Here is a 23590-nt window from a genome sequence, read left to right on the forward strand (position 1 = left end):
ATGTTAAATTGAGGACGCAGCCTATACCGGGGCAGTTTTACGATGGTTTTCACAACCTCCGGACAGGATTATCAGACATTAGTACTGTACATGGAACAAGTGAAGCCAAAGCCATAAATAGCACCTGTTCTGTATTTTGCATGTGCTTGTGCAATAATTTCCGACCTTGGCCATCAGAATACGAGCACAGAAAATCATTGCCTTAATGATGCCATTCTGGTCGCATATTCTGTTGCATAGGTTGTCAGGGTCTCGTGTCAGCAAGGGAATGTGTGTGTGTGTGTGTGTGTGGGTGAGAGAGAGCGAGAGAGCGAGCGAGCGAGCAATCTAATTTTAGAACTGCGCTGATGTGAGCATCATTTCATGAATAAATCACCCAGACTACTGGAAAGCAAACAAAGTACATACTCTACAGCAGCGGTTCCAAAACTTTTTAGCTCAAGACCCAAAAGAGAAATTATGTTTGCCCGGGACCCAAACTCACATTATTTATGGAACTGTTAAGAAAAATGTTGGAATTGTTTTTAATTGATGAAAAGTTTAAACTTTAAAAAAAATTATAATAAAGAAATAATATATAATAATAAATAATAATAATAAATGTAGGAAACACAAAAAAGGGGATATTTACTCACGACCCATAAAGATTGGTCCGTGACCCAAACATGGGTCCCGAACCACTGATTGGGAAACTGTGCTCTACAGTAGCACTTACAGAAACTTTGCAGATTTTCAACCTAAATTCCAATGCTCCACGAAATGTTGACGTTAAAAACGAGCCATGCACATCGTCAGGTGTATGGAATGCAATGTTGAATGTAATACTTTCGCGCCACGCTATGTTCTTGATCTTACAAATTCGCCGGTTTCCTTTTGATGCTGCTGGTACTCAGACAATCTGTATAGTGTTAATATTTTGGTGATGAAGGAGGTATGTGAGTGAGTGAATGAGGGAGTGAGTGAGTGGGTGGGTGGGTGAGAGAAATGTGTGGTTAAAATCACCTCCTTTTAAATTGCTGAGAAACAATATAGTTTACCATGTTGTGTGTATTCAGATTTTTGCTGGTACTGTGAAACCGAGGAGGTCTTATCAAACTTTGTAAACTCTCTAATCCTGAGTGTTAATTTACACTCTGGGAGTGAGCAAATATTGACCACATTTTGATTAATTTGGTTAATATTTGCACACTCCCGAGTTACAAATGGATATATTAACATTGAAGATTTTACTGTGCATCATGAAGCCATGAAATGTATTTTTATATTTGTATAATATTAGGTTCCTTCTGTTTTTTATCATGTGCATCCTTTGTGCTTTAAAAGGGATTGTGGTGTGCGTGAAGACTTTTGAGAGACTTGTAAAATACAATGCTTATTTTATTTAAATGGATGTTTTTCATATTTCTTCATTATTTTATATTTTTTATTAAGTATTAACATTTAATACAATAATAAACTGTGACATTTGATTTGTCCTCTCTAGCTGCTGCTACCATCCTTTTTGTTTTTCTTTTTTCGCACTCTTCCAACTTCAGGGTTTTTTTTTCTCACATTTTAAAGGATTGGTGAAGATATTTGTTCTACAAGCTTCCAATGAACCAGTTGCATACATGCATAATAAGAAGAATGTCAACATCAAAAGAGAATACACTCACACTTTGCAGTTTTGGACCCGTTTTGCACAAAGGCTATCGCTTAAAACACATTAATCTTCGGTCAAGGTTTGGTTTGTGTAGTTACTTTGCTATTATGTAACTCCAAAGATTGGGCAGTGCTGAAACAATACTTGTTCCATTGATTAGAAATTGATCAAATCCAAAATATTGCCCCCTTGACTTGCATGGCACTTGCACAGGCAAAACAGTTCTCAAAGTCACTCCGACGAATGCGAGCAAAACAGATTGTGCTAATGTATAAAATTGCAATTCCCGGTTGTGCTTAAACTACATTTACCAGTAGCTTGTGGATAGTTTCTCTGCTTTCAGAATTGTGTGGCTTTCAAGGTGACAGCCGTTGGCCAAAGCAGTACGTTTCAGGTTCTGTCCATACTTATGTCCATCCGTATCAGGGGTCATCAATGTGTCTATACACGGACAGACGTGTCCGTGGCAAGACTTGTCTATGTCCGTGGCAAATCTTCTATTTAAAAAATAAAAATACTAGAGCCAGTAAACAGTGGCTGACTTGCCAGTCTACAGGTTTTCTTCAGAATAGGTAGGACACTGATTTAATTAATGCAGAAATACCAGTGGTATACTTTACTTGAGTTTATAGCCTACTCATCACAACTTGAACTTTTACTTCAATACATTTAAACAAGAACATTTGTGTTTTATTCTACTACATTATCATTGGACATCTTTACTCAAATCAAATCAGAATATAATTGCAAGTCACTCATGATATTGAATTATCCACACTGTTCATATTCACAACAGGCACTCTCATCAAGATCCCTGCTGTCCATTGTTGTATACTGATGTAAAATAGGTTTAAAGTGGTTCAAAATATTATTTTGATGCGAAGCAATTTTTCTGGGGACCCCCTAAAGGACCCCTGGGGTCCCCAGACCACACTTTGAGAACCACTGGCCTAGGGTGCCAGACAGTACACCCAGAAATGTCACTGCAGAGAACCATTAAAGATAAATGTCTTCCATGCCAATGAATGACCTGAGACTTAACATTAACACTCTAATAAAGACACTGCCAGACAGCTATTCAAACCTTGTTAAACCAGGTACCAAACAGTGGCGGATACGTGCCTAATGATTGGAAATGTGTCTGTCTGAGCCCGTGTTTTTTAAGCTTATGAGTAACCGGTGGAAGATGTCAATATGACAATTCTTCTCACCGTCTCTGATTATCTTTAATGCTTTGAAAAGTTCAAAGCCATCACTTCGATTTAGAAAGTGAAGTAGAAAGTAGACAAAAGTGCAGAGATGGCCATGGAGATAATAACAATAATACACTTGACTTTTAAAGCAATTTTTGAAAATGGGTTACAAATTGCTCCATCTACGCCTTCCCTCTCAGCTTTCCAACTTACTATCTTAATAAAATAAAATAAAGTTCAAAGGGATGAGGACTAACCACTCTCCCTCTTTAAAAACACAGCAGGTGTTCTCAATCGTGTCTGGACTAGTATGCATTAGTATTTTATTTATGGTAATATTATTGACCACTCATTTTGTATGTCCTTGGCAATGTCCTTTGAGGAAAATGTCCATCACTAGCCCACGGGTTGATGACCCCTGATCCGTATGGACGTCTGTACATCCCATCCCCTGAACGCGAAATCTCCGGAACACCTTGAGCGAATTTTGTGACATTTGGCACAAAATCCACTTCAAGAATGAACTGGTAAGACTTTGGTTGTCAATGGTCAAGGTCCCTATATGACTGCCAATACACATTTTTGTCCATAACTCAATAATTAATACGCTAATCGTGGCAACACATTTCTGAGTTGGATAAAATGATTACGTGATGATTTTGGTGGTCAAAGGTCAAGGTCACTTTGACAATAATCTGTATTTATAGAGCACCTTTCAGACACAAATGTAGTTCTAAGTGCTTTACATTGAAAAACAATCAGTCAAACAAAGCAATAAAAGTTCAAATCTAGTCAAGAGTGAAATCAAAATGGGCAAAATTAGTTAAACGGTAAACGGAGATCAGTTAAAGGCAAGGTCATAGAAGTGTGTTTTTAGCTGCCTCTTAAAGCCATCAACCGAGGTTGCCTGTCTGATATGCAGGGGGGAGTATGTTCCAAATCCTCTGTGCATACTAAAGGCAGCATCACCATGTCCATTACCAAGTGACCTGAGGGGGCGGCTTGGTAGCCTGGTAAACCCTCCCTCCGGAAATCTCAATTCCATTTCATTTCAGTAGTGAATCAAATGGAATTGAGATTTCCGGAGGGAGGGTTTACCAGGCTAGCGGCTTGGGGCATACTTCAACAGGCAATCCGATAAATAGGAAGGTGCTGAACCATTCTTAAAACAAGTAAAATAAATTTAAAAATCTATCTATCCTAATCTTTACAGGGATCCAGTGCAAGGACACAAGTACAGGTGTAATGTTGTGTGGGTTTTGGCTGCTGCATTTTGGATACGTTTCTTAGCATCTTCTCTAGGGAGAGGAAGGATCATGACTCTTGCAATGTCTGTAAGATGGTAGAAGGCTATTTAGGTGACAATGCTGATGTGTTTTTCGAAATTGAGGTCAGGGTCAAGAAGAATAACACACAGTTGGTTTTACCTGTGGGACCACATTTCAGAGTTTACTCATTATTGCAAGCCTGGCTTTGAGCATCTGTGCCAATGGTGCCAAGGATTTCAGTTATACCTGGATTTAATTTGTGAAAATTGCTGTTCATCCACTGCACAATACTGGAAAGGGCAGTTTAGCAGAGGATGAAGTGAGTCACTGCTGTCTGGGTCTACAGATAGATACAGCTGGGTGTCATCAGTATAGCTAAGGAAATGGGTCCCATGGTTACGGATAATTTCTCCAAGTGGGAGCATGAATGTTATATCTCAGTATAACGCCTTGAGGAAATATAATTACATTTGTAAAAAATTCCACTTGTAGACTCAAGGATTAACTATTTCGTCTCTGTCGGTGGAAACCTCATATGTCCAAAACTGTTACTTTTCAGGAGTCAAATAAACAAATAGCAAAAGTAGCAGATCTACTAGCTCAAAACGCGTCGCTTCGCACCGCATTTCGAGCTTGTAGATCTGCTACTTTTGTGTGACGCTGTAGTATGATGAAGTAGGGCATTAATTAACGAAAAAAGTTAAAATATGGAGATAAGTGGCAATTCTGCCCGACAGCAACGATTTAAACTTTGGTGGTCAAAGGTCACGGTCACAGTTCTCACAAAAACCTTGTTCATACAAGTCAACATAGTGGTATAACTTGCATTTATCCAAATAATTACACATAACACCTTTTATTCAATTATTTCAAAGTCTTCACTAGATATCATCGCTAATGGGAAGAAAGAAATAGCCGAGCTTGTAGACTGGCTATTTTCAAATAGCCAAAGTATATATAAAGCTTAAGTGGTGAATGTAGGTGTAGTAATACAAATACAAATCTACAAAGTAACTTTAAACTAAAGTTTCAAATAATTGTAGTGGAGTAAAAGTACAATATTTGCCTCTGAGATGTAGTGGAGTAGAAGTAAAAGTACTGGCATTAAAAAATACCTCAAAATTGTACTTAAGTACAGTACTTGAGTAAATGTACTACTTTAGTTCACACCACTGCCTCGATCTCCAGGCTTGCAAGACGCAGGATGAGCGTGATTAATGGTGGAAACACCATTTCCCAGGGTGCTGAGCGGTACGGATATGGATACTACGCCATTACCGGATGTCCGCTCCACATTGCAGACAGAGCTAGCGAGGAAAAATCTCCACACGTGGAAATCAAACGAGAAAACATTCCACGCATTTTCTCAAAATTAACCTTTTTACCCGACGACTTTTCTTATACTTTTCAAAAGTAACGTGAGAGAAGTTACTCGTCAAAATGTTCCTGCAGTTTTATGACAACGAGGATGGGGTGAGAATCTACACTCTGAAGGTATGTTTACTTTCTTCTTCACATGGGGTTCTGCACAGACATTTTAACGTTAGATTATACAGTGGTGGAAAAAAGTACTCGCATTCTTTACTTTACTTAAGTAAAAGTATTAATACGCAAATGGCAATGTAGAAATACTGTCACGTAAAAGTACGGAATTCAAAATGTACTTGAGTAAAAGTACAAAAGTATTGGTATGAAAATGTACTTAAAGTACCAAAAGTAGAAAGTACTCATTATGTAATATGTCCCATATATTGTACTCATTATGTAATATGTCCCATATATTGTCCCATTTCACAAGTTTTCAAATGTATGAAAAAAGGACGACTGTTGTGAGCTTGTAGATCTGCTATTTTCAAATGGCCAAAGGTTAAATAGGGCTGAAGTGGTTAATGTACGTTTTGTAGTAGTAATTCAAATCTACAAAGTAACTAAAGCTTTGAACTAATTGTAGTGGAGTAAAAGTACAATATTTGCCTCTGAGATGTAGGGGAGTAGAAGTATAAAGTATTGAATTGGACATACCTTAGTAAAGTAAAAGTACCTCAACATTGTACTGAAGTACTTTACTTGAGTACATGTACTTAGTTACTTTACACTACTGGTCAAAGATTAGGCTTTATTAACTCGTTCTCTTGAGCTCGGCCTACCATGTCCAGGTTACAACATTGTCGGGTTAAAATGCTGTAAAAAAGTGAAAGCAATCCTTTCAATGATGCAGCTACGTGGATAAAAGTGATATTTAAGGCCAATGGCAGAAGTTAAAAGGCACTGTTGTGAAGATCTTGTCGCCTGTGCTGTGGCTTTGCTACTAAATTCTAAATAAATAAACAGTAATTTCACACGTGCATGTATTTCCATTTTAGCTGCACAATAGAGATGTATTTGATTAATTTGCCATATCCAAACATTACTTAATGGTTGCAGAAAGCCTTTAACACGAATTTCACTTTTTAAAGTGCGAATGTTCCCCTCCAGAATAGGCATGTTTGGGGGGTTCAAGTGGATAAATAAATTGGAGCTAATATAAGTTATTATACTGAGTGAGATTGAACATTATAATAATTATGTTGACCTTTGCCCCCCCCCTCATGATGAACAGAAAGTGGACCCTTCGGGACAGCCCACCAGCTCGGCCCACCCGGCCCGCTTCTCTCCAGACGACAAGTTCTCCCGGCACCGAGTGACCCTGAAGAAACGCTTCAACCTGCTGATCACCCAGCAGCCCCGACCCATCCTGTAGAGGAGGATGGAGCAGTCATTCTCAAACGCCTTTTATTTTTTCTTATTTCAAGGACCCCCCAGTTTTGATATCGTCTCTGTCGGGTGGAAACCTCAAATGTCCAAAACTGCTACTTTTCAGGATTCAAATTCCAAAATGGCAAAAGTAGCAGATCTACAAGCTCGAGCTTGTGGATTTGATACTTTTGTGTGACGGTGTAGTATAATCTAGAGCATTCTACACAAAATGTTAGAATATGGAGATAAGATGTTTCTGCCCGACAGCAACGATATACTCCCATAACTCTGAGTTACAGACCTGTTATGTCCAATTTACACTTTTGTCGTCCGACGGTGACACCGTCATGCGACGATGGATAAATATGACATAAGGGTCCACATGGTTCCTAACTATCATCAATCATTACTTGGAGAACCACTGGGGCGGTAGAGAGCTGGATATCAAAGCAAAAGACCGGATGATGAAATGGACTGGAGGATGAGAGGAAGACCTAAAGATCACCCCTTATAGGAAGAAGATTAACATGGTGTGATGTTGCTTAAATCTGTCTATCAACACTGATTTTCACCCTGGTATACTATGCCATACCAGATCTAATTGGGTGACTATAGGGTTTCCTTTTAATGTAATTTGCTGTTGACATACATTTTTTGTCCCAGGAGGTTTTTTGTTTGTTGGGATGTTCACTTGTAAAGGGGCAGTTATGTTTGTGATGGCATAATATTGTGAATATTATGATTGTATTGTAGTTTTTCTTTGGCATAGAGTGTGTGTTCACCCACAACTCATTGTAAACTTGATCTACGTCAGCTTCAAGTGCAGTTTGTATGATGGTTCCTGCCAGCGTTAATTATTTAGCATCACTCGGTTGTCAATATCTTTTTATAAATAAAAATGACGAATGAAAAGTCTTCTTACTGCATGTGACATTGCAAAGATGGTAATTGCTTATATAATTAATAGCAAATTAAATTATGTTAACGCAGTAACATGTTTAATACATTTTTATTTTAAATAGAACATTTTAACAATTTCATTTGATATTAAATTATGTTTAAAATATCATATATACACAATAATATATGTATACACATAATAGGTTTATAATATTATAAAACTAATATTGGATATACTTTTGGAGTAGTCTGATATTTGGATTATTCACCTTTCATAACCCGAAACCAAACAATAGTCTAGAGTAAAGATGCCAAGGTTTAGCCAGTGACGCCATAAACATCTACCAGGCGGATGACAGCGTAGGCTCCTGACTCCTGAGCGATGAACCTCCTCGTGCCCGTGACGTCACTGGCAAATCCTTGGGCATCTCAGGCGTGCTTACTTAGCGTCGCTCATTGCGCATGCACGAACTCGAAGGCACAAGCCAGCATTGCCATGTCCGCTTTTTATAAGCGACTTTAGGCTTGTTTTTCTGTAAAGTTGCTTGTAAATATTGGTGGTTGTGGTTGTTTTTTAAAGTGTAGTTGCTTATTTGGTATTGCTTCCTAATGTTGGGCAAGGACCCCCATTTGAAATTATTTTATACCAGGGACCCGCATACAATACTTGTGTTGTTAAAATGTAAAAAAAAAATAGAAAATAGAAGATCTACAAGTTGTGAGCTTGTAGATTGGCTATTTTCAAATAGCCAATGACCGATGTATTGTTTAATGTGCCATCGTCGCTTCTTCTTTTGGGCTTTCATATACCTGGTGGCTTGTTTCTCTCGCAAAACCTGGCAACGCCGACGGCAAGCCCAACAGGACATATGATCGTAATAACGCGCTTCTTTTTCTGTCGGACACTGTTGTTGAAACAAAGTGCCGACGAGCAGAGCAGCAGGCGAGGAGGACCCGGGTCCTCAGATTAGATGTAAGGTTATTGAACGGGATTCGAACCCTCAACCACCCCCGGCAGCCGGCACCAGGTATGTGGCTCTTATATGTGGCTCTAGTGGCTTTGTGCTCCATATTGTCTGTAGTGTGTCTATGAATGGGAACATGTTCACATATTATTGTATGTATGAGAGGCAGCAGCATGTCTAGCTGTAGGCCTACCTGACTGTACACAGTGTGTAGATGTGTTAGTACACACACACTGTGTAGACTGGACCTCCCGGCATGAGGCAGGGAAGAGGCATCTATGCATCTGCTGGCTGCAAGACAACGCTCTAATCATTGACGCAAAGACGGGCTACTGTAGCCATAAAGCATCCACACACACACACACACACACACACACACACACTGCAACATTGTAGCGAAGACACTGCAACCCAAAATATCACTTTAATGTTGAGGAAATGTTTATAAAAAATTGCATGTTTTGATGGCAATTTGTATGGCAATTCGATGAATTGAATACACAGGACCTAAATGGAAACAATTAGAACCCAAGAAAGCGCTATGGCTTGTTTCAAACAAGCCATAGCGCTTTCTTGGGTTTTAATCCCTTTAGCATCCTTTTGTATTGAACTGTACTTTCTGTGCTTTTTTTTTTTTGCCAAACTGTTAAAAAAAGTATTCAATCGATCAATCAATCAATCAGGAGGAAATTGAGGTCTTGACGTTCCTGAAAGCGATAATGAACAATGTAACGATGCGACTGTAACCGTAACAATGTAATAACACCATGATCATTGGCAACAATGTAACGCAATGGTAAAAGTCTCCAAAGTAACATGATGTTACCAGCACGGTGACCATATAACACGGAACGCGTCGTTTAACATCAATATATCATGTGATATATTAAGGTACTCTGTGTACCCGTTCAGAGATGTGATGGCAAGCAGCTATTAGTACCTGTTGACATAGTTTGTGTTACTGTAAAAAAAAAACGCGCAATAGGCTCTATGCACAGCAGCCATATTATCACTTCCTTCAGGTGTTACCAATGATACTAATGAAGGCTCTGTTCCATTTAGTGTAGCACAGTGGTTCTCAGATTTTTCAATTTCCCCATAACTCTGAGAGCGTACAAATGGAACCAAATGGACCCTTGCGGGTCCATTTGGTTCCATTTGTACGCTCTCAGAGTTACACACCCGTAAGGGGGCCATTTGGAAACCCCTCAAGGAACCATGAGGGTTCCTGGACCCACATTTTAGACCCACTGGTGTAGCAGAGTGTTTCCAGTGAGCCAACATGCACAACATCAGCACCCTGACTGTTTGACCAGAATGGAACAGAGCCTTCATTAGTATCATTGGTAACACCTGTGAATGTCTTATGTCTTATACAATATGGCTGCTGTGCATAGAGCCTATTGTTAAGGAAATGGCTCCATATTGGATACATTGTGGTGGTTTATCTCCTGACTGTAGGAACTGGTTTGGTGTGGTTGTAGGGCTGCTGGCTGCGGACACAGACACACACACAGACGCATGCCGCATTGCCTTGGCATCCAGGGCAGGTCTCTCTACCAAGACAAGAGACATGTATTCATGATGAATAGCCGATCTACAAGCTCAGGCAGTGTTGCCAGATTTTGCGAGAGAAACAAGCAAATCAGGTCTATGAAAACAAGCCCAAAAGAAGCAACTGGGCTAATTGAAAATAGCCGATCTACAAGCTCACAATTGTGAGCTTGTAGATCTGCTATTTAAAAAAAAATCTTTAAGAAAATGTGGAATATTCTTTTTAACATTTTAACAACACAAATCTTGTGGGGGTCCCTGGCATAAGTAAATATCAATTTTGGGGTCCTTGACATGCAAATGTTTGAGAACCACTGGTTTAAACAACATTTAGGAAAGCCCCAAAATAAGCAACTACACTTTAGAAACAAGCCCCAAAAACCGCAACCCACAACAACCAATATTTACAAGCAACTTTACAGAAAAACAAGCCAAAAGTCGCTTTTAATAAGCAGACTTGGCTACACTGACCTCAGGCTACAGGCTATTTACTGTAGAAGACAAAGGGAAACAGGAGGGGGCCTAGTATAGACCCCTGGGGGACTCCTCCAGTCAACTACTGTAGGGTTTATGTGGTTAATGTTTAAAGTAGTAGTAGTTTTGTGTTGTTGACCGACTGACTGGTGCTGAGTGCAGTTATTATGGTAGCTGCTTTAATTGGCTTAGGTTGGTAGATGCAAGCCGAGCATCTGTTTGTTTTTCACCATTACCCCCATTATTACTGACAGGGTTTTAACAAAGTGGTGCTGTCTTAAAGGCCCAATCAGTGATGCAGACATAAATGAGTAGTAACTAACACACACAACAACAAAAAAATACAAAATTAAATGTGTTGACACATGTTTATATTCGCAACCTTTTTTTTTAATGCCAAATTGTATGTATGTATTGTAAATGTATTTAGCCACGGACCCCCCATTTGAAAAGATATTGTGCTGGGACTCCCATAATACGAGAAGATTTGACAATAGCAGTCGAATAGCTAATGTAAAATAGGGTTAAAGTGGTTAAACACAATGCTATATTAACTCATTTTGCTGGGGACCCCCTGAAGGACCCCTGGGTTCCCAGGACCCCACTTTGAGAACCACACTGATCTAGATTGACGCAGCTTTTCAGGACTAATACAGATATATTATTTTAAACTGTATTCACGGTAATTTGGGACTGTAATATGTTATATGTCGGTAATTATTGTAAAGACTGGAGTTAAAGATTACCCCATCATTATTTTGATTTATGATGGGTTAACAAAGCACATTTTGAATCTACAAATCAAACTTGTTAAAGCTGCAGTGCCTACATTTTATGGCCTACCCTGGGATTCGAACCCTCATCTACTACTCATCCAAAGGGCAATCCCCGCTTGGCCATGGGGCAGGGGTAATATTGTGCTTATGAGCTTTAGGCAGTATAGGCCTACTACTTGTCAACCAGTAGGTATCCTAGGCGACACCAGGGTCTCACTTTCTCAATGGAAGAATAGGGAGACCCAGATTCAATATTAAAACATATTTTATATATATTTAGTGGTACATCGTCAAGGAATCGGACCGTTAAAAGAGAATCGTTAAGGAACCGCAATCGTTAAAATCCTAAAGGTTCCCAACCCTATTGCCAACCAGTAGGTATCCTACCCAACACCAGTCTACCTTTCTCAATGGAAGAGAGTAGGGAGACCCAACATTTTCCATATTTTCTTTTATTGGTACTCTTGTGTTTATTAGTACACAAGAGTAAACATGTTTTGTTCTGGTTCATTCATCTGGTTCATTCGTGGTTCATTTGTCATTCATTCGCGGTTCATTCGTGCCTTGCGGCACTGACTGGCCTAGTGAACTGCGCCTTAAGAACATGGAGCTCTGCACTGCTGGTATTTCTTTTATTTCACCTCATGGTTAGGGCTGTCACGATTATGAAATTTCACTTGACGATTAATTGTCACACAAATAATTGCGATTAACGATTTAATTGTGTTTTTGTCGTTGAACATCGTAACATATGAATGAAAAATCCTTTTCTGTTTGGCTTTTAGGCTTTGAAGCTGCACAGGGCAGATATTACAAATAAACGAAATATACAAAGAAAATAAATGACTGACATATTTAATAACTTTATACTTTTAAGAAAACATTAATGGTGGAAATATCCCATCTACAAGCTCACAACGTGTCGCACGTTTAATATGTACACAAATATGTACACACCTGCGTATGATGCTAATATTCTGAAGAACATGTACACGCCTGCGTATGATGCTAATATTCTAAAGAACATGTACACTCTGACACCTGGGTATGATGCAAAATGCTCCAAACATCATGTACATCCCTGCTACTACACATGCTATCTGTATATACCGTATGTATATACAGTATCTTTGATAAAATGTTTGACCCGTTTTACTTTCTATCCTGCCCTAACCTCCCTTCTCACGAGAACTACAAAATGACGGAGCGTGCGTGGGGGAAAAAAATAAATTCGCCCACTTCTTTACACCTGTAAACTTGTGATGTGACAATAAAGTTGATTTTGATTCAGACTTTGTAACAGTAATAACAATAAACATTTAAACAATAAAAAAAGGAATAATCACAGAATAGCAGCAATAGTAAGACAGGGTAGCAACCTCCAACCACTGCAGTTGTGCTAGTTACATTGTATTAACCCATTAAGACCTGGAACGCAACTTTGAATATATGTTCTTTAAAGCGAATATTTGTAGCTCAAATCTTTGCTTCTGGGGGTCCCTAGAACAAAATATATTTTGAGATGGTGGTCCGCGGCCAAATACATATACATTTTGGGGGTCCTTGACATGAAAAAGTTTGAGAACCACTGATATAGCAACATACGTTTTTTTCAGAAATTTTTTTTAGGATTTAGAAGACATTTAGTAGAATCGGAACCTCAGGCCTTAATGGGTTAACATACTCTACCACACAGACTTATTAAAATAACATTTTATTCATCCACAGCAACTCCAGGCCATTTAGAATAACCTTTGGCACTGGCTGCTATGCGGTCTCCTTGGGAACATCGAGGCAAATGCATCATAATGATCATTGTCAAGAGGTTGAGAACTAGACAACTAGCCTTTGAGCAGCTGTCCAACTAGGTCCAGTAAACAGATAGCCCAGACTATCTTGCTCTTATTCCAGGCTCTGTGCCAAACAGGGGTGTCTTTTTATATTTGCATAAGTGGAGAAACTGACACAGGCGTTGTCTGTATAGGAACTACTCCACCACACACAAACTGAGGCGTGGACGTTCGTGGCAACAAGACACACAACAAATAACTGACGTTGTGAAGTTTGACTTGAAGAATTACATCAGCAGCACAGCTCTCGGTCTTGCGAAACCTGAACCTTACACCTCCTAATTTCTGCCCAGAACATGTGTGTGTGTGTGTGTGGGTGTGGGTGTGTCGGTTGGGGACAGAACGAACACAAGGAAGTGCGTATAGCCTCCGTAGGGAGGGAGAGAGGATGACAGCGAGCACTGCCACTGGCCCAACCGGTTCGAACCGCTCTCTCATATAATAATTAAATTATGAACCAAACACACACAAAAGCGACAACTCAACTCCATCCAGCCGTGGTTTCTCACGGGGGAGGGAGGGAGGGAGGGAGGGAGGGAGGGAGGGAGTGGGATGGGGGCGGTGTCTCTGGTCAGTTGACTTTACACCTCCAAGGCATTTACATGACCCATAGGTTCACTCAGCCAGGTTATTGTTTTACCCTGCCTTCAGCTATTAATAGAAATGAGCCAGTTTGGAAAGCCCCCAAGTTTGTGAAAAATATCTATTGCATTTCATCATCATGGTTCATTATCAGCCATAACAATGCTCACAGGAAGAATGAGGTGAATTTGTTCACTTTGTTCTTTCTCCCATGTGAGCTAAATTTAAATAGTTGCAGATGCTGCCTACCTTTCATTCTTCATACAGGCAATGTGAGCTATAGACAGGGTTATGCCAAACTAGTCATCTAGACAAACGTATGAGATCAACATTGTTATTTGAAATCTGAATCCTGTTTTTCTTCCTCTGTCTGTCCTTCATCCTCCCCTGACCTCCTTACACTCACTGCATTCCCTTTCTTCTCACGTCATTCTACTCTGGCTCACACAGGGACATCACGGTAGAAATACTGATTTATCGCCACCCAGAGCCACTCCAGCCTGTTTACGTGAAGACGGGACAGAGGGACAGAAAAAGGCCTGACATGACCACTAGCCTTATAGTCACATAAACCGTATCAACATTTAACAGAGAGAGGAACAACATCAAGCACAGAAAGAATAAATAACTCTAACTACTTAACCAAATGAAATTTGATTTTATCAGTCTGATTGGGATTCAAAATAGTGGATGATTCAGGCCCACAAGGACAGATTCTGGGAAATTGTTTTAAACGCATTCTTCTTAATCACATCAGCATATAACATCGCTGTTCATTTACGTCAAACGTCACCACACACATTGATGATGACGAGAGGCTCTTCGACGTTCAGGCATTGCAGTTAAAACCAGCCACTCTTGGAAGCATTAGCAGGTACGAGGAACATTGATACATAACAGCACAGTGTGACACACACACACACACACACACAGAGATCAGTTTCAGCCATATGCCTGCCAAAGGCACACCCGTTCAGCTCAATGGGGAAGTGTATCTGCAAGGGAGAAGTTTCTAGTGGCCGCTACCATCTCACCATCACCAGGGAATCAGTCCAGTACAGCGTAGCCTAGTCTGCCTCTCTGTCCGTCACACCCCATTCCTTTTCCCCCTCACCCCTACACATCCTACAATCCCCCCCCCCCCCCCCCCCCCTCCCCGTTTTCCAAGCGAGTTGGCCATGGCGTCGGTCCGGTTCACGGTGACGCCCACCAAAGCGGAGGACCTCCCCGGGGTGTCACGTGACACGTCGCCCGACATCAGCCTGCGATCCAACAACCGCGTGCGCTTTGGCTCGCGGGAGAGCATCAACCGCAGCGACCCGCTCAGCGAAGGCTCCACCGCAGGGGGCGGGGCCGAGAGCACAGAGCAAGGTATGTCATCTAAAGATTGATTGTTTGATTGAGTTCATTTGATGATTGAATTGAATTATATTAGCGGATGCTCAAACATCTCTTCAGGTACAGCCACTTAAACCCTATATATCGTTGCTGTCGGGCAGAAACCTCTCATATTTTAACTTTTATATGTTTTTTCGTAAATTAATGGCCTACGATCATACTACAGTGTCACACAAAAATATCAAAAATTGTGTTTTGATCTGCTATTTTTGAATTTGTATCCTGAAAAGTAACAGTTTTGGACATATACCTGCCTAAACTTATTTGCCATATTTAAATTTTTTGAAAATTAGTTAAACTAGCCAATCTACATTGACACGTTGTGAGCTTGTAGATCAGCTATTTGAACTATTTTAAAATGTTTTTCAAAATAGTAAAAAATGGCAAAAAAGTTTAGGGATGAGGGGTAAGGGCGCGCTCTCACCGCACTTTTATTTTACCTCTGGGGCAGAATCTGCCAATGCATTGTCAATGTAAATGCGTGGATTCACGCAAGAGCGGATTTTTCCGCTTGTCGCGCAGACCTTGCGTTTATCTGCTCTACACGACTTGTCCATTGGAAGCATAAAACTGCTGGAGGCAGGAGCTGATTTTCTCCCTCTGTCCAATTGGGTGAGTGGAAGGCGGACCGTCCCAAGACTCAGGAAGCACCATGGTGCTCCAGGCAGCAGGCGGTGCGGGCTACGGGGAGGGTCCTGAAAGTGAGTGACAGGCGTGTCACTCCCGTTTTTTTTAATCCGCTGGCTGCAAAAAACTGGCCGCGCACAACTTGCGTTTAACAGCGGCCAGCCAACTTTTGGTGAGAGCGCGCCCTAAGGCGGCACAAGATAGGGCCCCAAATCTCCTAGCCAAAAATAGCCCATATACAAGCCTCACAACATGCCACAGCGTGACATGTTGTGGGCTTGTAGATCAGCTATATTCACAGAATGTTCGCCCCTCAAGAGGGTCGCTATGGGTTCATGTGGTTAACGGATGATAAAGGATTATACATTACATGCTAAAGCTCAAAAGCTTATTTCCTTTGTGGTCCAGTGCGTACAGTACATGAACACAAAGATGCACACACACACACACACACACACACACCCAAATACCCTACCTGTAAAACGTGCACATACACAAATTCCCACATTCAAGTGTCAAACCATTCCACCAGACCAGTATGCTGTCTGTGTGCATGTAAGACAGATCAGTTGTCTGTTTGTACAGTCTTACTTAACCTACCCACATGTGCTCTCATGGATTTGGGAGTTACAATAGGTTTCCACCTCCTCCCCTGCAATTCCTAGTGGGACACGCTCCACGGTTTGCTTTGGTAGGAATGGGATTTGAGTCTTGAGTCTTAACCCCTATGCTGTCAACCAGAACCCAAAATACATTTTCTTTCTTTAATGAGGATTTTTCTGAGAATCATTCAGTTTTATTATTGAAGGAACAGTAAAGAGTGAAAAGGAGAGAACCTGCAACACAGGTTCCTGGCCCTGGTTCCGAACCAGGATGGTTTCTTCCATTACACAACAAGAAAATACAATACCTTCCAAAAATGTTTTGCTTTTCCTTTTGCTGATGAGTTTCTTAATCCATGAGTGACCATGTGCTCCATAATCCATGTGTGCAATGAAGTAGGTGCACTTCAATTACAGCGAGGTGATAGGACATAACAGTGTTATCATGGTAAATGGTACAGGGCTTTTCAATATGCATTACATTCACTGAGGCAACCATGCAAGGTACTCCTAATTGCTTATCGGGTGCAATTAGGGGTTAACTGTCTTGCTCAAAGACACTTCAACTCAAATCCAAGAGGATCCGGGGATCGAACCAGTCGCCCTGTTGATAGTCAATATGTATCCACAGTTCCATTGGGTCCCGTTTTCTCCAAACGTACCTACTGTAAATGACATGATTTAGCGACGTTTTATAGGACTTTATGCTCAGACTTGTGAATGGCACAGGTCAAAGGGGAAGCAACCGAGGGAGAGAGGGGGAGGGAGAGAGAGAGAGGAGAGGATTCTGGCTAAGTTAGTATTTTCTCTTTACTCTGCTGAAAGATACACTTAAAATTAAGAATATTTCCACACGTCTCGATGTTTGAATGTATCATATCTTTCATTAGACCTAAATTCTACTGACTTTACACATGGGTATATGGGATGTTAAAATCACCATGCTGACTCACGGGGGCTCAACAAAGGCCTGGCAGAGATATAACAGTATTAGTTGTGCTGATCCAGTTAAGTAATTGCATAGTAGTTAGGATACCTAATGCCTGTTTGGTAATAAGCTTCCATAAATAGAAGTCAACCGAGGGTAATCCTATTCGGGTTTTGATTGGACTACGAATAATGCCAGGATTATTTGCACAGAGGGAGAGAGAGGAACACATGTGCACACAACAGCAAGACAGTCCCTTAACGCTTCCACGCTGAGGGACAATCTCTCGGCTTTTGTTGCTAAAACTGGGTGGAATCCTCTGGGAATATTCACCCATTTTCACCAAATGGTTCGCCTATTATGACATGCCCAGAATAGGGACACTGGGGTTCATGTGGTAAAAAAAAGAAAAAGCTTTTCAGAACCATTCCAAGGTTGTGATGACATGGCTGGTTAGCAAAACCGTGGGTGTAGAAGGTTTATTAGCGGCCAGTGTTATAGCAACTACCTTGCATTTACTTATTTATTCATTACTGTGTCTGTCTGTGTGTCTGTCTGTGTGTCTGTCTGTCTGTCTGTCTGTCTGTCTGTCAGTTTATCTGGCTAGCTAGCTATCAACCTGTCTACCTGCTATACTCTGTCTATCAATCATAGTCATCATACATCTGGCTATATACTACATCTATATCTGTCTGTCTGTCTGTCTGTCTGTCTGTCTGTCTGTCTGTCTGTCTGTCTACCTGCTACGCTATATATCAATCATAGTATCTATGTGTCATTTATGTCTGTCTGTCTCAAACACATATCAAATAGATAGCCATTGAACTCCCCTTAGACACGTGTGAAGGAGTGTGGAGTCACATCACGTGAGTGAGCGACTCCACGGTTAGTTGAACAAAAATGGACCTGTTTGTGGAAGGAGGACAATGGAGTGTTATTTTCAGAAAGGTCAGACTCGTTCAGAAGCCATTACTTTTTTGAAGCCCCCTTCTCCAATAATTGTGAAAAGTGAATTTGACAGGCTCACACAGCAAGCATTCACAAACACATGCATGCTCACACGCGTGCGCGTGTGCACACACAGACACACACACACACACACACACACACACACACACACACACACACACACACACACACACACACACACACACACACACACACACACAGTAACACATTTGACTCCCGAGATCTGCTCCAGTGAATGTTACGACCCCCCGTGCCACACACACACACACACACACACACACACACACACACACACACACACACACACACACACACACACACACACACACACACACACACACACACACACACACACACACACAGGTAGACATCATTTTTCAGAGTGAGGATACTCCTGTTTTCTCCGGGGAATAGTCTGTGTTTGTCTGTATCTTTCTCTCTCTCTCACACTCAAACACACACACACGCACACGCACACACACACACTGTGCAGCTGTGGCCTCCTGTGCGCGGTGGAGCGTGAGTCCTAGATAGACAGCTGAGTCATAGAGGCAGTGGAGGGAACAGGTGTACCCAACAGCATCCACTGTTAATAAGGGCCACCGCAGGCGGGATTTTGAGCTTTATCATTTCAGGAAATAACCTTCAGCTATTGTTGAGACTGTCTGGGACTCTCATTATGTCTGCACTGAGTGCACTCACATTTACATTTTAGACAGACACTAGGTAATGGGTAACATCACCAGGCAGGCACTCGTATGCGCAGTGTAATTTAGTTCTGTGCTTCTCAAACAGTTTCATGTCAAGGACCCCGGAATTGATAGGTATATTTGTCATAGTCAAAATTTCATGTAAAACAATTGGCTGGCGCAGTGGTTAAGTGCCTGCCGCCACGGTGGAGGTTGTGGGTTCGAATCCACCGTGCTTTGTTGATCGTCTCTACACGAACACAAACAGTCAGAAAGCCAGTCTGTTCCAATAACTGGCCAGTAACCAGAATGACAGAATCAGTCAAGTCAGTGTCTGTTTGCGCACTGACCTGATCAACTGGTTGGGTTCGTCACATACCAGACATGTGTGTGTGTGTGTGTGTGTGTCTTGCCTGTGTTTTTGTGTGTGATAAGAATGTGTGTGGGATTGGAGTGGGGTGGGGTGTGGTAATGTGATGTGTGATTGGCGGGTAGGGGTCTGAAAGAGCCTGGGAGGAAATGGCTACTACATTATAAAGAAGGGGCTAAAGAACTGGAAGACTGTGTGTGTGTGTGTGTGTGTGTGTGTGTGTGTGTGTGTGTGTGTGTGTGTGTGTGTGTGTGTGTGTGTGTGTGTGTGTGTGTGTGTGTGTGTGTGTGTGTGTGCACGTATGTGTGTTGTGAAATCACACGTCAGCCAGTATGTGCCGGTGTCTTGATCAAAATGACAAGTGTGGTGCTTTTAGCTTCTGCAAAATGTCAAGTCAAGTATGCTAGCGTGCGTGTGTACTGTGTACAAAAGAGCAGAGTAGGAAGTGATATTTGCTGACTCAGGCGGTGGTGATGATGCTGACTGAGGGGGAACTGAACTCAAGCAGGGACACGGAGGCTAGCATATCACAGTGTGTGTGTGTGTGTGTGTGTGTGTGTGTGTGTGTGTGTGTGTGTGTGTGTGTGTGTGGTTGGTGTTTTTTCTCAGGCTGTGTTGAAACTGATTTAACGCCCTTGTGATCCATGACTATGTTCATTCTCTCACTGTTTTAATGTTTCTCATTACATTTTTCAGTATGGTTGATGTTAGGCAAAACTAGAGTTGATGATCGTATTTAATTTTGGCCTTTCTTTTGGTTAACAGCCTCTCCTCTCCTCTCCTCTCCTCTCCTCTCCTCTCCTCTCCTCTCCTCTCCTCTCCTCTCCTCTCCTCTCCTCTCCTCTCCTCTCCTCTCCTCTCCTCTCCTCTCCTGGGACTGTCACTTACCATCTGTGAGAGAGAAGCACATAAATAACAAACTGCCTCATCTCTCTCTCTCTCTCTCTCTCTCTCTCCAGGTGATGGGAATTCCAAAATATCCAGTGTGTACATTAACAACTCTCATGGGGTGGACGATGATGACTTCTACGACAGAAACCTGGCCTTATTTGAGGTACAGTATTTACTGTAACTTCATAAATGCATTCATTCGCAGTGTGCCGATGGCCTGCACTGACCAGACATCGACCGCACATTTGCATCACATCCCCAGGTTCCATTACTGCTGGAGTGGAAAATTATGTTTTGTGCTGATTTGTAGGGAAGGATGTTACAGGGTCTACTAGTCTAGATAGAATAGAATAGAGGCTATGCGTGTGACATCATCGTACCCAGAAGTTATGAACGCCTACTGAGTAGCAAAAAACTACTTCCTGGCCTTGACAGCCCATACATCCAAACAGAAAAGTCCTATCTGATTGTATTAAACAACGATAAACTCACCAACATGGCAGTTGTACGGAAAGCTTGAATTATCCTCTTTCTATCGGCAAAGTGTTTGTTTCATAAAAATCCACGTAGACATGTCATGAGCTACTTTATGTCAATACATTTCGTGCAGGTGTCAGAATTTGGAAGCGCTCGTTTTCAATAACGCAACGTCCTGCTGCCTCCTGCATTACGTGCAATTTAGAAACAGGTGGTACAGCAGGACCATTGAGTGATTTCCAACGAGCGCTTCCAAACTCCGATGCTCCAATGCTGCTCAATGTCTTGATGAGGGGGGGGCGTGTCCCGGTGGAAAAGTGAAGCATGTGCATACTCTCTATAGTGGGGATTCCCTCTTGCCTGTGACATACTGTACAGGCAAGAGGGTTCTAGGGTCATATCCAGGGGGTGTATATCAAGCTGCCCCACACTTTGGAAACAGGAGATAGGCTCCTGACCTATGGGCCACATGGCTTAGCTACTTACTTACTTACCCTACTTGGAAGAGTGGTAGAAGCTTGGTCTCCCATGTGAATCCTGAATATGACATGAAACTTAAGAATTGCAGCTCTTGGGGGTTACGAAATCGTGGGATAAAAATTGAAAAAAAAAAGAAAAAAAGAATTGCAGCTCTAAGTCAACTTGAATTCATTTAGGCTTTGACTCGTCAAAATACACTCATACCTTCCTTTCTGTCCTCCCTTCATCTTATCCCCATCTACCTATTTTCTCTCTCTCTCTCTCTCTCTCTCTCTCTCTCTCTCTCTCTCTCTCTCTTCTCTCTCTCTCTCTCTCTCTCTCTCTCTCTCTCTCTCTCTCTCTCTCTCTCTCTCTCTCTCTCTCTCTCTCTCTCTCTCTCTCTCTCTCTCTCTCTCTCTCTCTCTCCTTATTCTCTCCATCCCTCCCGCTCTGTTCTTCAGGAGGAGATGGACACTCGACCCAAGGTCTCGTCTCTGCTCAACCGTCTGGCCAACTACACCAACCTGATGCAGGGCGCCAAAGAACACGAAGAGGCCGAGAGCATCGGTGACAAGAGAAAGCCCAGCAAGGTATACGGTTATACACTGTCAAATCCAGTGTTCACTCTGAGAGTGTACATAATGGAACCAAATGGACCCGTAAAGGGTCCATTTGGTTCCATGTGTACACTCTCCGAGTTACAATTGGATAGATTAACACTGTGTTAAAAGATACAAAGCTACATAATAAAGCATCATATCTGTCACAGAGTCGCTGTTTAATTGTTGCAAAACGAGCTCGTTAACGTCATCAAGAGTGTGTCGGACAAGCAAGAAACATTTTAATGAAAATTAAGCCTGGGGTTAAAAATAAAATGGAACTAGCGGACAGAAATAACAATCATTTACAAGCAGGAATTGTGTGGTGAGTGAAGGTTAAACAACACTTTTGTTTCTTTTGTCGTTTGGAGCTTTATATCTGCAGTTGAAGCCAGCTCAACTTGGATTGTAGCTTTGTTGAACTTAAAATGAATGGTAGCCTGTTGCTTTGTATCGTCATGTCGCTGGCTTCCATTGAAAATGAATGGTAGCCCATAGATTTGTATCTGCCAGTGTGATCAGAGCATAAGGAATTTACTGCTGCAACTATAGTGTTTCGTTGGACTAATGGACTAATGGTGAACTACAGTGTGAGTCCTGCATGTCCAGACATCTTGTCAAGGTCCCAGTGTCTATGAGTCAATATATATACGTCTATATTATAGACGTCATTTCGACGGCTATAATATAGACGTATATATATTGACGCTTAAAAAACAGCTAATCAATGTCTAGGATAAGAATAGACGTTGAAAAAACGTTCACTTTTAGACCAGTTATAACCCGGTTTTAGTTTAATAGCCCGAAAGATGCTCAACTGTTAAATTTGACTTTGTTGGGTTGTTACACCACCACATGCCAAAGGTAATCCCTTGTAAACCACATACTACCATATACTTAGCATAAAGGCCTTCCTCATTTGGAGGGTAAAAAAGTCTTACGTTTAAGAATGTAACCTTTATCTTTTTTTAGGCTTCAGCTGATTGCAGTTAAACAAGTGTAAGGCTGTCATAATGTGTAGATGCCAGGAGCTGAAATAGCCAATCTGCAAGCTCACAACACGTCACATCGCTTGTAGATTGACCCGTTTCACTGTTCCTTTTATATTTTTGGAAACATTCTGGAAAATGTTTTGAATTTTTATTTTTTTGAAAATGTCTGAAAATCTTTAATATATATATATATATATATATATATATATATATATATATATATATATATATATATATATATATATATATATATATATATATATATATGTATATATGTATATATTGTTTGAGCACTGATCCATATGTACAGTTGCACACGTCCACTCTATTCTCATTATCATCATCAATGACTCATCTAAGACACCTTGCTCTCCTGATCTCTTCACTACATTAGCAGCATTCAAGATAGTACCATCATAAAACACACACACACACACACACACACACACACACACACACACACACACGCACACACACTACTAAGTATTCGATTTTTTCTTTTTTTCTTTTTTTGTATATCAATTTGTATTGATTTTTTCATAAGACAAGACACAACAGGACAAACAAACAAACACCAGACTATAATGTGTAAGCATGAGTAATTAACCTATCTCAATGAAGTAATATATGGGCAGACAGAGTACAACAG

The 23590-nt window shown here is 41.2% G+C and overlaps 2 protein-coding genes across 3 annotated transcripts in view; both read left to right on the plus strand.

Annotated features, from left to right (window-relative positions):
* Nucleotides 1-5400: 5400 nt before the first annotated feature.
* Nucleotides 5401-23590, plus strand: part of nop10 (NOP10 ribonucleoprotein homolog (yeast)) — a 39659-nt gene continuing 21469 nt past the window's right edge. Inside the window, exons 1-2 of one of the 2 annotated variants that reach the window (XR_013934647.1) lie at nt 5401-5597; nt 6703-7042. Coding sequence is in view for 1 of the 2 variants with exons in the window: in XM_080452091.1 (XP_080308217.1) it covers nt 5544-5597; nt 6703-6843 (195 nt within the window). In the remaining variant the exon portion in view is untranslated. Of the gene's footprint in view, nt 5598-6702; nt 7766-23590 lie in introns of those variants that run through there. The other variant, XM_080452091.1, reaches the window with a different exon arrangement.
* The window catches only part of slc12a6 (solute carrier family 12 member 6), a 56248-nt gene continuing 47769 nt past the window's right edge, over nt 15112-23590 (plus strand). The window contains 3 exon segments of the mRNA XM_080452068.1: nt 15112-15311; nt 20483-20577; nt 21812-21940. Of these exon segments, the coding sequence (XP_080308194.1) occupies nt 15119-15311; nt 20483-20577; nt 21812-21940 (417 nt within the window). The 5' untranslated portion in view covers nt 15112-15118.

This window comes from Gymnoscopelus braueri (assembly GCF_963280865.1).
Source record: "Gymnoscopelus braueri genome assembly, chromosome: 15".
Lineage (NCBI taxonomy): Eukaryota > Metazoa > Chordata > Actinopteri > Myctophiformes > Myctophidae > Gymnoscopelus > Gymnoscopelus braueri.